Consider the following 13,474-nt stretch of genomic DNA (forward strand, 5'->3'; position numbering starts at 1 on the left):
TGCTGTAGCAAATTGGGTCATGCTTTTCTGGGGTTTTTTTCCGCCTTTCTCTGGATCAACTGTGGGTATAGGATTGGGTATATGGGATTGTATGATATTTTACATTTTTTTAATTTTTTTATGGTTGAACTAGATGGACTTGTGTCTTTCTTCGACTTAACTATGTAACTATGTAAATATGCTTGAGGGGCAGAGTGGAGAGAGGTAACTGATAGCAGTCCGGGACAAGGTCATCCAGCACCCAGAGCAAAGATTCCAAACTGTGCCCCCCTTCCCTTAGGGTTAGAGTTAGCAGTGATGTCGCTGTCGCTATTTCTGTCAGCCCCCATGTTGTTCCCCAGCCTCAATTGGGAGGGCATTGTAGTTTGATTTAACACACCTATGAGCATGTTCTGTTTGTAGCTCTCTATGACTCTTAATCATGCTTATTGTTTGTATCCTCAGCATGGGATTTCTATGGATGCACCTGTCTATTTGCCTCAATAGATTAAATAATAATAAAAAAATATTGTACCAGAAAGACTAGAGATTTCCTCAGATTGATGTCTGCATTTATTACCATCACTTAAGCTGTTTATGCTGCACATTGATTTGGCAGCAAAGAAGGCAGTGAGTATGCATTACATATGGGTGGAGGCTGTTAGTTTGAAGCACTTTTTTGCACAGAGTGGCACTGTATTCATGTGGCTGGTTTGAAGTGGATGTAATCTAGCAGTATTACGCTATATGTTCTATATGTGCTATATGTTCTTTTCCATCATGGCCGTAAAAGCATTCACAATGTAAAAAAAAAAATCCTGATCACCCCCCCTCCAGAGTAGTACAGTGTCATTATGGTGACACTGTACTGCTAGGGTGACAGTATAAAAAAAAAAAAAAAATGTGAAAATGTCACCAGTCAGTGTCCCTAATCAGAGCCACCAACTAAAAGTGTCCGTAATCACCGCCACACAAAGGTTACAGTGTCCCTGGTCACTGCCAAACCGGTTACAGTATCCCTGATCAGCGCCACACCAGGTATGGTGTCCATGATAATTGCCAAACCCTGTTACAATGTCCCTGATCACCGCTACACTGGTTACAGTGTCTGTGATTGCTGCCACACAAGTTACAGTGTCCTTGATCATCTCCACACCAGTTTTGTTGTCCATAATCACTGCCACACCAGTCCCGGTGTCCCTGATCACCACCGCACCACTCACAATGTCCATGATCACTGCCACACCGGTCATATTGTCCAATCACCGCCTCACCAATTATGCCACGTACACACGAGCTGACTTTTTGACCGGACTGGTCCGGCGGTCTATCCGACGGACTTTCCTAACAAACGGACTTGCCTACACACGATCACACCAAAGTCCAACGGATTCATACGTGATGACATAGGACCGGACTAAAATAAGGAAGTTGATAGCCAGTAGCTGCCCTATTGTCGGTTTTAGTCCGTCAGACTAGCATACAGACAAGCGGATGTTTCGACTGGATTCGAATCCGTCGGAAAGACTTGAAACGTATTATTTCTAGGTCCGTCGGACTTTTGGGGAAAAAAAGTCCGCTGGAGCCCACATGCGATCGAATTGTCCCACGGAGTCTGGTCCGCCGGACCAAGTCTGCCGGAAAGTCCGCTCGTTTGTACGCGGCATTAGTATTCCTGATCACTGCCACACCAGTCCCAGTGTCCCTGATTACTGCCACACCAATTATGGTGTTCCTGATCACCGCCACACTAGTGTAGTGTTGCCTCTGCCTGCAGCCTATACCAATCCTGGCCTGTTTATTGACCACATTTCAGCCTGCTACTTGGACTGATCCTTTGCCTGCTTGCTGACCATGTATCTATCTGCCCCTCTAGTGACTCATCTACACATCCTACTGTCTATGTTCCTGTGAGACACCAGTCCCAGCCATTCCCTGCGAACATCTGCACTCCTCTTTTGTTCTTCCTTTCTTTAGCCTACTGTACTTCATGGTCAGTGAACATGGCAGCCACTGGGAGTGCTATAGGTGACACTACACGAAGCTATATTCCCTATCACTATATTTCTCACACACAGCATGGGCATGCTTAGAATTACACCCAAAAACACATTCTACTCCTCCACCTGAGTATGATGATAACTCATGTGAGACTTAGACTCAGCATCTAGACTTTGATACTTGATTATGTACCAAACATTGCATCTTGTGTACCACACAAATCAACCAACTTTGTATAAAAAAATGAAGTCTTCAAAACACTCACCATGCCTCTAAAAAAATACTCTGGGGAAACACCCAAAAATTATCACATCTTGGAGAGTAACTCCAAAATGTGATCATTTAATGGGTGTTTCCATTGTTCTAGTGCTCCAGGGCCTCCAAAAATGTAGGTAATCAGGAAATGAGTTGATTAACCTATGCCCCTAGAAAGCCTAAAGGCACTTCTTGGATGGATTTTGGGCCCCTCTGTGTGGCTCTCCTGTGAAAAAATCTCATGCATGTGGTATCGCCACACTCAGCAGTAGCAGAATGTGTTTTGGGTGCATTTCTAAGTATGTGTATATGTGTATAAGTAGGATGTGTGTATTTCCAAAAACTTGTGGCAAAAAATTACATTTTTAAAAGATGCACTGCCTTTCAGAAAATACCTTGGAGTGTTTGCTTTTCAAAATGGAGTCATTTTGTGTCTGTTTCCACTGTCCTGGTGCTCCAGGGCCTCCAAAAAATGTCATAGGTAGTCAGAAAATTAATTAATTATTAATTAATTGATGTCCTTGGAACTCGTGAAGGTGCTCCCTGCATTTTGGGCCCCTATGTGTGGCTAGGATGTGAAAAAGTCTTACACATGTGTTATCCCCATACTTAGGAGGCATAGCAGAATGTGTTTTGGGGTGTATTTATAACTATGCCAAATGCTGTGTGTGAGAAATGACTTTTTAAAGTGAAAAATATTTGTGAAAAATATTTTTTATTTAATTTCTTAATTTTCCAAAAATATGGTGACAAAAAAATAACAACTTAAAAAACTCACCATGTCTCTTACTAAATACCTTAGACTGTCTACTTTACAAAAAGAGGTTATATGGAAAGTATTTCTACAGTCCTGGCATTTTAGGGCCTCAAGAAATTAGATAGGCAGTCATTACATCAGGATTGATCAATTTCCAAATATATATACCATAGTTTGTTGACTCATTTTCACACAGACTAAGTATACACTGATTTGGGTTATTTTAACCAAAGGAATGTAGCAGAATTTGGCCTAAATGTATGCTGAAAGAGTATGTACAGTATCTCACAAAAGTGAGTACACCCCTCACATTTTTGTAAATATTTTATTATATCTTTTCATGTGACAACACTGAAGAAATGACACTTTGCTACAATGTAAAGTATTGAGTGTACAGCTTGTATAACAGTGTAAATTTGCAGTCCCCTCAAAATAACTCAACACACAGCCATTAATGTATAAACCGCTGGCAACAAAAGTGAGTACACCCCTAAGTGAAAATGTTCAAATTGGGCCCAAAGTGTCAATATTTTGTGTGGCCACCATTATTTTCCAGCACTGCCTTAACCCTCTTGGGCATGGAGTTCACCAGAGCTTCACAGGTTGTCACTGGAGTCCTCTTCCACTCCTTCATGAAGACATCACGGAGCTGGTGGATGTTATAGACCTTGCTCTCCTCTACCTACCGTTTGAGGATTCCCCACAGATACAGTCAGGTCCATAAATATTGGGACATCGACACAATTGTAATCTTTTTGGCTCTATACATCACCACAATGGATTTAAAATGAAATGAACAAGATATGCTTTAACTGCAGACTTTCAGCTTTAATTTGAGGGTATTTACATCCAAATCAGGTGAACGGTGTAGGAATTACAACAGTTTGTATATGTGCCTCCCACTTTTTAAGGGACCAAAAGTAATGGAACAATTGGTTGCACAGCTGTTCCATGGCTAGGTGTGTGTTATTCCCTCATTATCCCATTTACAAGGAGCAGATAAAAGGTCCAGAGTTAATTTCAAGTGTGCTATTTGCATTTTGCATTTGGAATCTGTTGCTGTCAACTCTCAATATGAGATCCAAAGAGCTGTCACTATCAGTGAAGCAAGCCATCATGAAAAGACCCTGATACTGGGAAACATGGAAGGAACAAGGAGAAGATGACGACAGAAAACAAGATGGATAGATAGCATCATCGAAAAAACAATGAACATGAAGTTAAGCAAGCTCCGGGAGGCAGTGGAGGACTGAAAAGCCTGGCACACTATGGTCCATGAGGTCACGAAGAGTCGGACACGACTAAATGACTGAACAACAACAACAGTAAAGCTGGCCATAGATAGGTAAATTTCAAATAAAAATTCTTAGGAAAAGAAGGTTCTAAGAAAGTTTGCTCGTGTTTGTAATCATTATTGGGCCAAATTTACCTTTTTTTTCAACCCCAGTGACAGATAAATTAAGGAAGGATGGATTTTTTTTCTCGAATGAATGAATTTCTAACAGTGTATGTGGTTTTTGTTTGGTAAAGTCCATTCATTCCAAACTTAAATGTTAAAAGCAAACAAAATCTTTCCAACGACAAATGAATGTTCTGAGAATTTTTGTAAGAATTTTCAACTTTTCCTAAGAATTTTTGTTTGAAATTCTATCCATTTATGGCCAGCTTCAGTGCATGTTGTCACTCTAATGCCTAGTACAATGAGAATATTGGACTCATGATCACCCCTTACTGTTTAACCACTTCCCGACCACCCGCCGCAGTTACACTGCGGCAAGACGGCTGGATAGCGCAAATTTAGGTTTATGCGTTGGTCCCTGCATGTGATATAGCGGGCGCACGCGCACCCGCTGCTGGCCGCCAGATCATGCCCGCGGGTCCAGCGGACTCGATGTCCGCCGGCAACCTGCGATTGTGGTATACAGAGGCAGAATGGGGATCTGCCTATGTAAACAAGGTCCCCATTTTGATAGGGGACATAATGGAGATCTGCTGTTCCCAGTCATCGGGAACAGCGATCTCTGTGATGTTCCAGGCAGCCCATCCCCCCTACAGTTAGAACACACCCAGGGAACACAGTTAACCCCTTGATCGCCCCTAGCGTTAACCAATTCCCTGACAGTGTCATTTATACGTTGATCAGTGCATCTTTATATCACTGATCAATGTAATAATGTCACTGGTCCCCAAAAAGTGTAATTTGGGGTCAGATTTGTTCGCCACAATGTCGCAGTCCTACTAAAAATCGCAGATCGCCACCATTACCAGTAAAAACTATAATTAAAAAAAAAAAATCCTAAATCTATCCCATAGTTTGTAGACGTGATAACTTTTGCACAAACCAATCAATATACACCTATTGCGATTTTTTTTAACCAAAAATATGTAGAAGAATATATATCGGACTAAACTGATGAATACATTTGTTTTTTATACACATTTTTTGGATATGTATTATAGCAGAAAGTAAAAAAAAATATTTTTTTTCAAAATTGTCACAAAAAAATGGCCTGGTCAGAAAGTGGGTAAATCCTTCTGGGGCTGAAGTGGTTAAATGCTAGCCCCATATCGAAAATGAATATGTTACTAAAGTTATGAAAAATTCTCATAAGACAAAACCCCAATTTCAGGAGTGATGTAATGTATTGTATTCTTTTATTTCCAAGCATGCATGGTCTTGGTCACTCAATTGTTTTCATACAAATACCATACTAATTACATGGAAATCGTTTGCTCTGTTATCTTGTGAGAAAAATGTTAGAGCTCGTCCCTTTGGGTATTTTCTCATAAATTGTCTTGATTGGCCTGGAAAGCTGTGTACGAACGAATCGATTATCAGATGATCGCTCCAAATGTGTTTTTTTTCCATCAGATATTCTCATTGCATGTATTAGACATAAGACAGGAAGCGTGTTACTGCCAGAATCACCAGGTGTAAATAAAAGAAAAAAAGAAAACCAATGCAGCCATCATATCTAAGGACCGTTAGGCTCGGTTCACATAGGGGCGACTTGTCAGGCGACCTAGTCGCCTGACAAGTCGCCTCCCGTTCTGTGCTACGGAACCGTTCTAATAGGAGCGACGCAAGTCGCTCCGACTTAGAAAAAGGTTCCTGTACTACTTTGGGGGCGACTTGCATAGACTTCTATACAGAAGTCGTTTTGCAAGTCGCCTCAGAAGTCATTTGCAGGTCGCCTCGCTGAGGCGACCTGCAAGTCGTGCCGCCCCTGTGTGAACCGGCACTTAAGCTGCAGTAATTTGTTTTTGGATTTAGACACGCTATCCTTCCAGCCCCTGAGATAAATTCATGGTTGGTGATAACAAAAACTCTGCTCGCATGAATTAAGAAAACATGTTAAGTACGGGTTTAAGAAATTAAACATCACAACTTTTTTTTTTTAAATAAGTTTAATTAAAAAGAGGATTTACAGCTAAAATAACACTTTTGGAAATTAATTCTAGCAGCATTCCAAACAGCAGAAAACTTGCCAAGCAAGAGGTAAAACAACTAATAAATTATTTCAGCTGTCCATATGGACAAATTAATAATCACAATAAATTCTTAGCAGTACACATTCAAAGTATACTGCCCATACTTATGTTGTCCGTCCAGTGCCAAAACGAGGTTTTGATCTGCAAAGAAACACAAGAGCCAATAGGTTACCAAATGAGTGAAAGTTACCAGAGAACAGCAGAGGGCTGCTGGAAAAGAAAAAAGAGTCATGTACATCCTTATGCTAAAAAAACCCCCAAAAAACCCAAAAAACTCATGTACACTGTTGCTGGTAAACGGACGTTTAGGAGCAGTAGGGCATTTTTTTCAGCTGCCCCTGAACTCTCCTCTGTGTTATCTTATCAGGCAATTGAGTTTAGAAGCATTTTTTGGAATGCAAATAAATGGGTTCATACAGATGTTCAGGGGCATTTGACACGCCAAATGCCTGTAACAGCCTGTAAACGCTACTAAACGCAGTAACTCGCATTTAGCAGCATTTCGTTCACAGACATTGATCATTTTAACAAAAAAAATTATAATTTTTTTTAATTACAAACGCTTCTAGACGCAAACGCGGCTAAACGTGACTAAACACAGCTAAACTGATGTTTTTTAGATGCCGGTTTCTAGCTGTCAAGTTAAATCGTTCAGGAGAGGTTAAACAACGTGAAGCCTAAAGAACACAAACAACTTCAATAAATCAGGGAGATTTGACAGCAGAATAGTATATTGATGAAAAAAGGAAAATGTGTATATCAATATTATATACCTTTGTGAATAGTGGAGGTACATGAAGGTGGCACATGGGGACTTTATATGTAAAAACTAGGACTTTGAATTGTATCCTGTGGCCAATGGGAAGGCGGAGCAGAGACAGACAAAGGAACAGAATTAATTGAACAAAAGGACAGTTGAATGGGGTCAATGTCACTAGTGGAAGACAATAGAGGAAATTGTTACAAAAGTCAAAGTAGAATACGATTGATGCTTATGTGACAATTTTTGGCAGCGATCCTTTGCAATTTCCTACTGAGGAAATCATAGTGATTTCCTATGGAATCGCTCACTAATTTTACAGGGATATGTAGCTCAGAGAATGCGTTTGAGCATTGTTTCATGTCAGCGACCAGCACACCAGTGAAGATTGCTCTGCATTCACCTCTATTGATTAGCTACAAATCGCTAAAGGAGAGCAATTTGTAGCAAAACACAGGAGGGATTTGATTCATTTCTATGCAGAGCCGCACCAGATTTAGCATTCTCCAGTTTTAGAAAATAATCCCACTAAGCCAAGGTTGTAGCACTATTTAACCTAGTAGCAGTGATAAATCTCTTCTTAATGACAAAGAGACAGTGGTTCTAAAGGTGGTCATACACATATCGATTTGTGATCGATCTAGGAATCAGTGATCGCAAGCAAGCGATGGATGAATTCATTGTTTTACATTTTTTAACAATACAGCACAAATGGTATTATTACCATTTATGAAATTATCATTTAATCTGTCTAGGATGGGTTGCCTGACACACGTGCAATTATTCATTCAGTCAATCATTAATGATTAAAAATCAGGGCCAGTCGACTTACTAAAGCTTACTAAATCAAGTGGTTGATCTTTGGTTTATGATTCTTATTCATTTCAGTTCATTTTAGTCCCATTGAATACATACTGTATGTGGCCACCATTAAGAAGATACCAGCATTGTAGCTGTATAATGCAAAGGAAAGTAATGGATACATTTCGAAAGCTATTTAAAATGTCTAAAGCCCCACCATTTTTTTTCCGTTTTGTATTAAAGTGATATGAAAGTCTATATTTATATAATTACTACTTATTACTTTTATGAATTATTGACCACTTGACCTCCGGAAGGTTTACCCCCCTTCATGACCAGGTCATTTTTTGCTATATGGCACTGCGTTATTTTAAATGACAATTGCAACGCTGTACATAAATGAAATTTATGTCTCTCCCCCCCCCCCCCCCCCCCCCCCCCCAAATAGAGCTTTCTTTTGGTGGTATTTTATCACTACTGGGCTTTTTATTTTTTGTGCTATAAACCAAAAAATACTGACAATTTTGAAAAAAACAATATGTTTTACTTTCTGCTATAAAACATATCCAATAAATTAAAAAAAAAAAAATCAATATCTTCATAAATTTAGGCCAATATGTTTTCCGCTACATATTTTTTGTAAAAAAAATTCCCAATAAGCGTATATTGATTGGTTTGATCAAATGTTGTAGCATCTACAAACTATGATAGATATACTTGAATTTTTGAATTGAGTTTTTTCATCTAGTAATGGCAGCAATCAGCGACTTATAGTGGGACTGAAATATTGTGGCAGACAGTCTGACACTGACACTTTTGATACTTTGTGGGAACCAGTGACACTAATACAGTGATTTGTGCTAAAAATATGCACTGTTACTGTACTAATGACACTGGCTGGGAAGGGTTAAACGTGTGCCCAACCAGTGTTTGTGTGTTACTAAGGGATGTGTACTAATGGATGTGTTTGATTTTATTCTCTACTTTGCAGGAAAACAAAATCCAGTACATCCCCGCTAACAGGACAGTGCTCTGACTTGTTTACATAGGTAGAGCTCTGTTCTGTCATTCTCCTCACCGATCAGTGGGTTCCGGAGGACATCCATTGGCCAGCACCTGCTGATTGGCTTCTGCTGTGACTATTCAAAGCAGAAGTGGCACCCCACTGGAGCAGGATCACCGGTGACCCCGCCCCATGCCAATAAAAGTAGTGGCACACCACACACCCAGCATTAGAGCGGGAGAGAGTGTTGAGTTAACATCGGAAGGAGAAGAGGGAGAAGACAGTGGAGAAGACCTGACAGAGGCAGAGGAAAGAGGGAGAAGAACTGGAGAGGGCTAGAAGACATCAGCGGAGAGTGGAGAAGACCCAGAGAGGGGAAAAGAACCGGCAGAGGCACAAGACATCAGTGGAGGAGGCAGAAGACGTCGCCAGAAGAGGGAGAAGAGCCAGAGAGGGGAGAAGAAGTCGCAAGAGACCCCCGGAGCTGCCTAATAAATTACTTTAAAAACCTGTGTACTGTGTTTTATTTTTGACACTTTTTTTTAGGTGAATGGGTAGGGGTCCAATGCACCCCATACTCATTCACCTAGGGTGGGGGGCTGGGATCTGGGGGCCCCCTTGTTAAAAGGGGCTTCCAGATTCCGATAAGCTCCCCGCCCGCTGACCCTGACAACCAACGGCCAGGGTTGTTGGGAAGAGGCCCTTGTCCTCATCAACATGGGGACAAGGTGCTTTGGGGTGGGGGGGTGCAGGGCCCCCCCTGCCTCAAAGCACCCACCCCCCATGTTGAGGGCATGCAGCCTGGTACAGTTCAGAAGGGGGGCACTCGCTTGTCCCCACCCCCTTTCCTGACCTGCCCTGCTGTGTGCTCGGATAATGGTCTGGTATAGATTTTGGGGGGACACCCACGCAGTCTTTTTGGCGTGGGGGTTCCCCTTAAAATCCATACCAGACTGAAGGGCTCTTGGAGCGGGAACCCAGTGTTCTGTGAATGAAGAATTACAAGGCTCGGCAGCCTTTGCGGCTGTCAGCTTGTAGTTTTCAATGAACTACCACGGTGCTGTTGAGCGGTGTGGTAGTTCATTGATTGTATCTGCTGGCCCGTATGGGATGTATGGGCACACAGATACACTGGCAGATCTGCTGAAGACCTGCATGGCACCAGCGATCTACTGATTGCTGGTACAATGCTTTACAGGCTCCAAAAAACAAAAAAAAACAACAAATGCACATTTTTTTTTTTTACCTGCAAAAAATGTGCATTTATAATTTTTTTCTAAAAAGTGAACTTATCCTTTAAATGAAAAAAAAAAAAAAAAAAGTAAGAGTGTATGGGCAGCTTTAGGAACATATTTTCACTGTTCTAGAAAATCAGGTACTTTACCTAGGGTTCTTCTCCGTGTTACTTTGTCGGCTATTGGTCTGAACAGAGGCTTTGATTTGAGCTTCAAGTCTGGAGTAAATCCCACCTGCATGCTGAGATAAGAAATGTTCAGGATTTATATTATTACACAGATATTTAGAGAAGCAGTAATATCCATAAGCAAGCTATTATATCTGTGCACTGCGCACACCAGGAACAGACTATTACATATAACAGAGTTTGATATTTAACATCTATATAAAAACTTAAAAAACCTTCAACAACATAAATAATACAAGGGATGCACACTTTTATAAAATCGGGTGAATCTAGGCACACAACATAGGCGGAACATGTAAATGAAATAAATTAGTACATTTTTAAGGAATATACACTATATGACATATATAGACTTAGATAGAAGGGAAACAAAAGGTCTCTAAAGGGAATCATTGGGAAACGCTTGGATTTGCTTAGTCTACAATGCTAAGGCCTCATGCACACAGGATGTTTAAAAAAATGCCAGCGCTGCTGTCAGGAAAAAGCAGCATTAAGAACGCGTTGTTAGCTGCGTTTATGGGTGTTTTTTGGCGTTAGCATTTTTCGGCATTTGTTCGGAAAACACACTCCCTATAATGTAAAAACGCCAAATGCGGCTAAACGCTTGTTACAGCATTTAGCAGAGTTTTTTGGCGTTTTTAGTTTTTACAGCTCAACAGCCTCTGCTCCTGCATGCACAAGCTGTCGTTTTTTTCTACTGCCCCTAAACACTTATGCCTCCAAACAACTCTGAAAGTTTATGTGTGCATAGACACATAGGCTAACATGGAGGGGCATTTAGAGGCAGTTAATAAAAAGACGCCCCTAACAGCAGCTGAAAAAACATCCTGTGTGCATGACCCCTTAATGTTACAAAATAAATTCAAAAATCATTTGCGTTTTTCATGAAAGAAATTAAAATTTCAGATTTAGGGGACTGTTGGTAATTCTTTTTGAAATGGCTGAATGCTCAACAGATAATAAAAGGTAATCATGCTTTACACACTTAGGGGGATTTTATGCAAATATGTTTGTAGCGCCCTGCTCCTGAAGAGCAGACGCTATTCTTTTGAAATTTAACCCTTTCGTGACTAAGCCTATTTTTGAAATTTGGGGTTTACAAGTTAAAATCCGTATTTTTTGCTAGAAAATTACTTAGAACCCCCAAACATTATATATATATATATTTTTAGCAGAGAATCTAGAGAATAAAATGGAGATTGTTGCAATATTTTATATCACACGGTATTTGTGCAGCGGTGTATTAAAAGCAAATTTTTGGGAAAAGGGACACTTTCATGAATTAAAAAAAATCCAAACAGTAAAGTTACCCCAATTTTTTGTATAATGTGAAAGATGATGTTAAGCCGAGTAAATAGATACCAAACATGTCACGCTTTATAATTGCACGCACTCGTGGAATGGCGACAAACTACGGTGCCTAAGAATTTCCATAGGCGACGCTTTAAATTTTTTTTATGGTTACCAGGTTAGAGTTACAGAGAAGGTCTAGTGCTAGAATTCTTGCTCTTGCTCTGATGATCGCGGCGATACCTCACATGTGTGATTTGAATACCGTTTACATATGCGGGGCGCAACTTTGTTATGCGTTTTCTTTGCTGCGCGAGCTCGTGGGGACGGGGGAGCTTTAAAAAAAATTTTTTTCTTATTTATTTAACTATATATTTATAAATTGTGTTTAAAAAAAATTTTTTTTTGATGACTTTTATTGCTGTCACAAGGAATGTAAACATCCCTTGTGACAGTAATAGGTGGTGACAGGTACTCTTTTTGGAGGGATCGGGGGTCTAAAAGAACCCCAATCCTTCTTTTGCACTTCAAAGTATTCAGATCGCCGAAAACGGCGATTCTGAATACTGTGTATTTTTTTAAAACCGGCGCCATTGGCAGCCGAGTAAACGGGAAGTGACGTCATGATGTCGCTTCTGCGTTTACAATTAGAAGGCTGGAACGAAGCCGCCCACAGCTTCGTCCCAGCCTGCCCCCAGCCGCCCGAGGCAGCCGATTGGTCACCGGGCCTCCCGACCGACATTCCCTCCCGCTCCTCCGGTATAACAGCCGAGCGGCTTTTAGCCGCATCGGTTGTTATATTCGGATAGCCGATCGCCGGCTCTAAACAACGGTACCGGGATGATGCTTGCAGCTGCGGGCATCATCCCGGTATAACCCCCGAAAGCCGAGTACACACATCTGCGCACGCTCGGCGGGAAGGGGTTAGGCTAGTTGAAGCTACCGTTTGGCTCAGCTTATTATTACCTAAATTTATTGGTTTCTGTACCAGTTTGGCTGGACTGTGCAGATTTCCATCCGACCATGGGTGGTGCTGTCACCATTGGTGGATGTTGTAAATACAGTCTGGTTGAACATATTGAATACTCTTTGCTCAGAAACTATTCGGTGGGAGTGGTTCATCCGCCGGGCATTCTGGGCAGGGGTATTTAAGGAACAGACACCATGTGTTGGGGGTTGGCACTTCCTGACCTCATGGTCCTCCTGGCCTGGGGAACTGCTGTTGCTTAAAGTTCTGCCTTGAGGTTGGCGGACCCAAGCCCTAGCTACTAGAAGAAGGATCAGAGTTTAGTGGCCTACTGGTCCGTAGGATGGTCTTTTTGCTGTCTGGCCTGCGGGAAGAAGCAAGGGATTGCAGTGACCAGAGGAGGACTCTTCAGGAGAGGACCGAGCATAAGGCTGGTATCTTGAGAAGAGCCTGGGAACTCAGTCGGAGACGCGTCTGGGATCAAGCACAGCAGTCAGTACATTCAAGATTGTAAGGTCTGTGGCAGAGACCATGTTAATCACAGCAATCAGTTCATTAAAGATTGCAAGGTCTGTGGCAGAGTGTTCGAGCATCACATCGTCTGCTAGGTCGGTGAGAGAGACCTATCCGGTGGTTGTTGAATCCAGCTGTGGAAGTGCTATTTGCTGGATATAGGAATTACCTCAAACCGTAAGATCCAAGGTACCTGAATCCCTTTTCACCCTCTACTTTACTATTGCATATTT

The 13,474-nt window shown here is 41.4% G+C and overlaps 1 protein-coding gene across 4 annotated transcripts in view; it reads right to left on the reverse strand.

The window, feature by feature from the left end:
* Nucleotides 1–6,437: 6,437 nt before the first annotated feature.
* Nucleotides 6,438–13,474, reverse strand: part of SANBR (SANT and BTB domain regulator of CSR) — a 59,507-nt gene continuing 52,470 nt past the window's right edge. For 3 of the 4 annotated variants that reach the window (XM_073628094.1, XM_073628093.1, XM_073628092.1), the window contains 2 exons: nucleotides 10,433–10,524; nucleotides 6,439–6,625 (listed from right to left, as the gene is read on the reverse strand). In XM_073628094.1, coding sequence (XP_073484195.1) covers nucleotides 6,589–6,625; nucleotides 10,433–10,524 — 129 coding nt within the window. In that variant the 3' untranslated portion in view covers nucleotides 6,439–6,588. Of the gene's footprint in view, nucleotides 6,626–10,432; nucleotides 10,525–13,474 lie in introns of all 4 variants that reach the window. The other variant, XM_073628095.1, reaches the window with a different exon arrangement.

This window comes from Aquarana catesbeiana, linkage group LG04 (assembly GCF_042186555.1).
Source record: "Aquarana catesbeiana isolate 2022-GZ linkage group LG04, ASM4218655v1, whole genome shotgun sequence".
Lineage (NCBI taxonomy): Eukaryota > Metazoa > Chordata > Amphibia > Anura > Ranidae > Aquarana > Aquarana catesbeiana.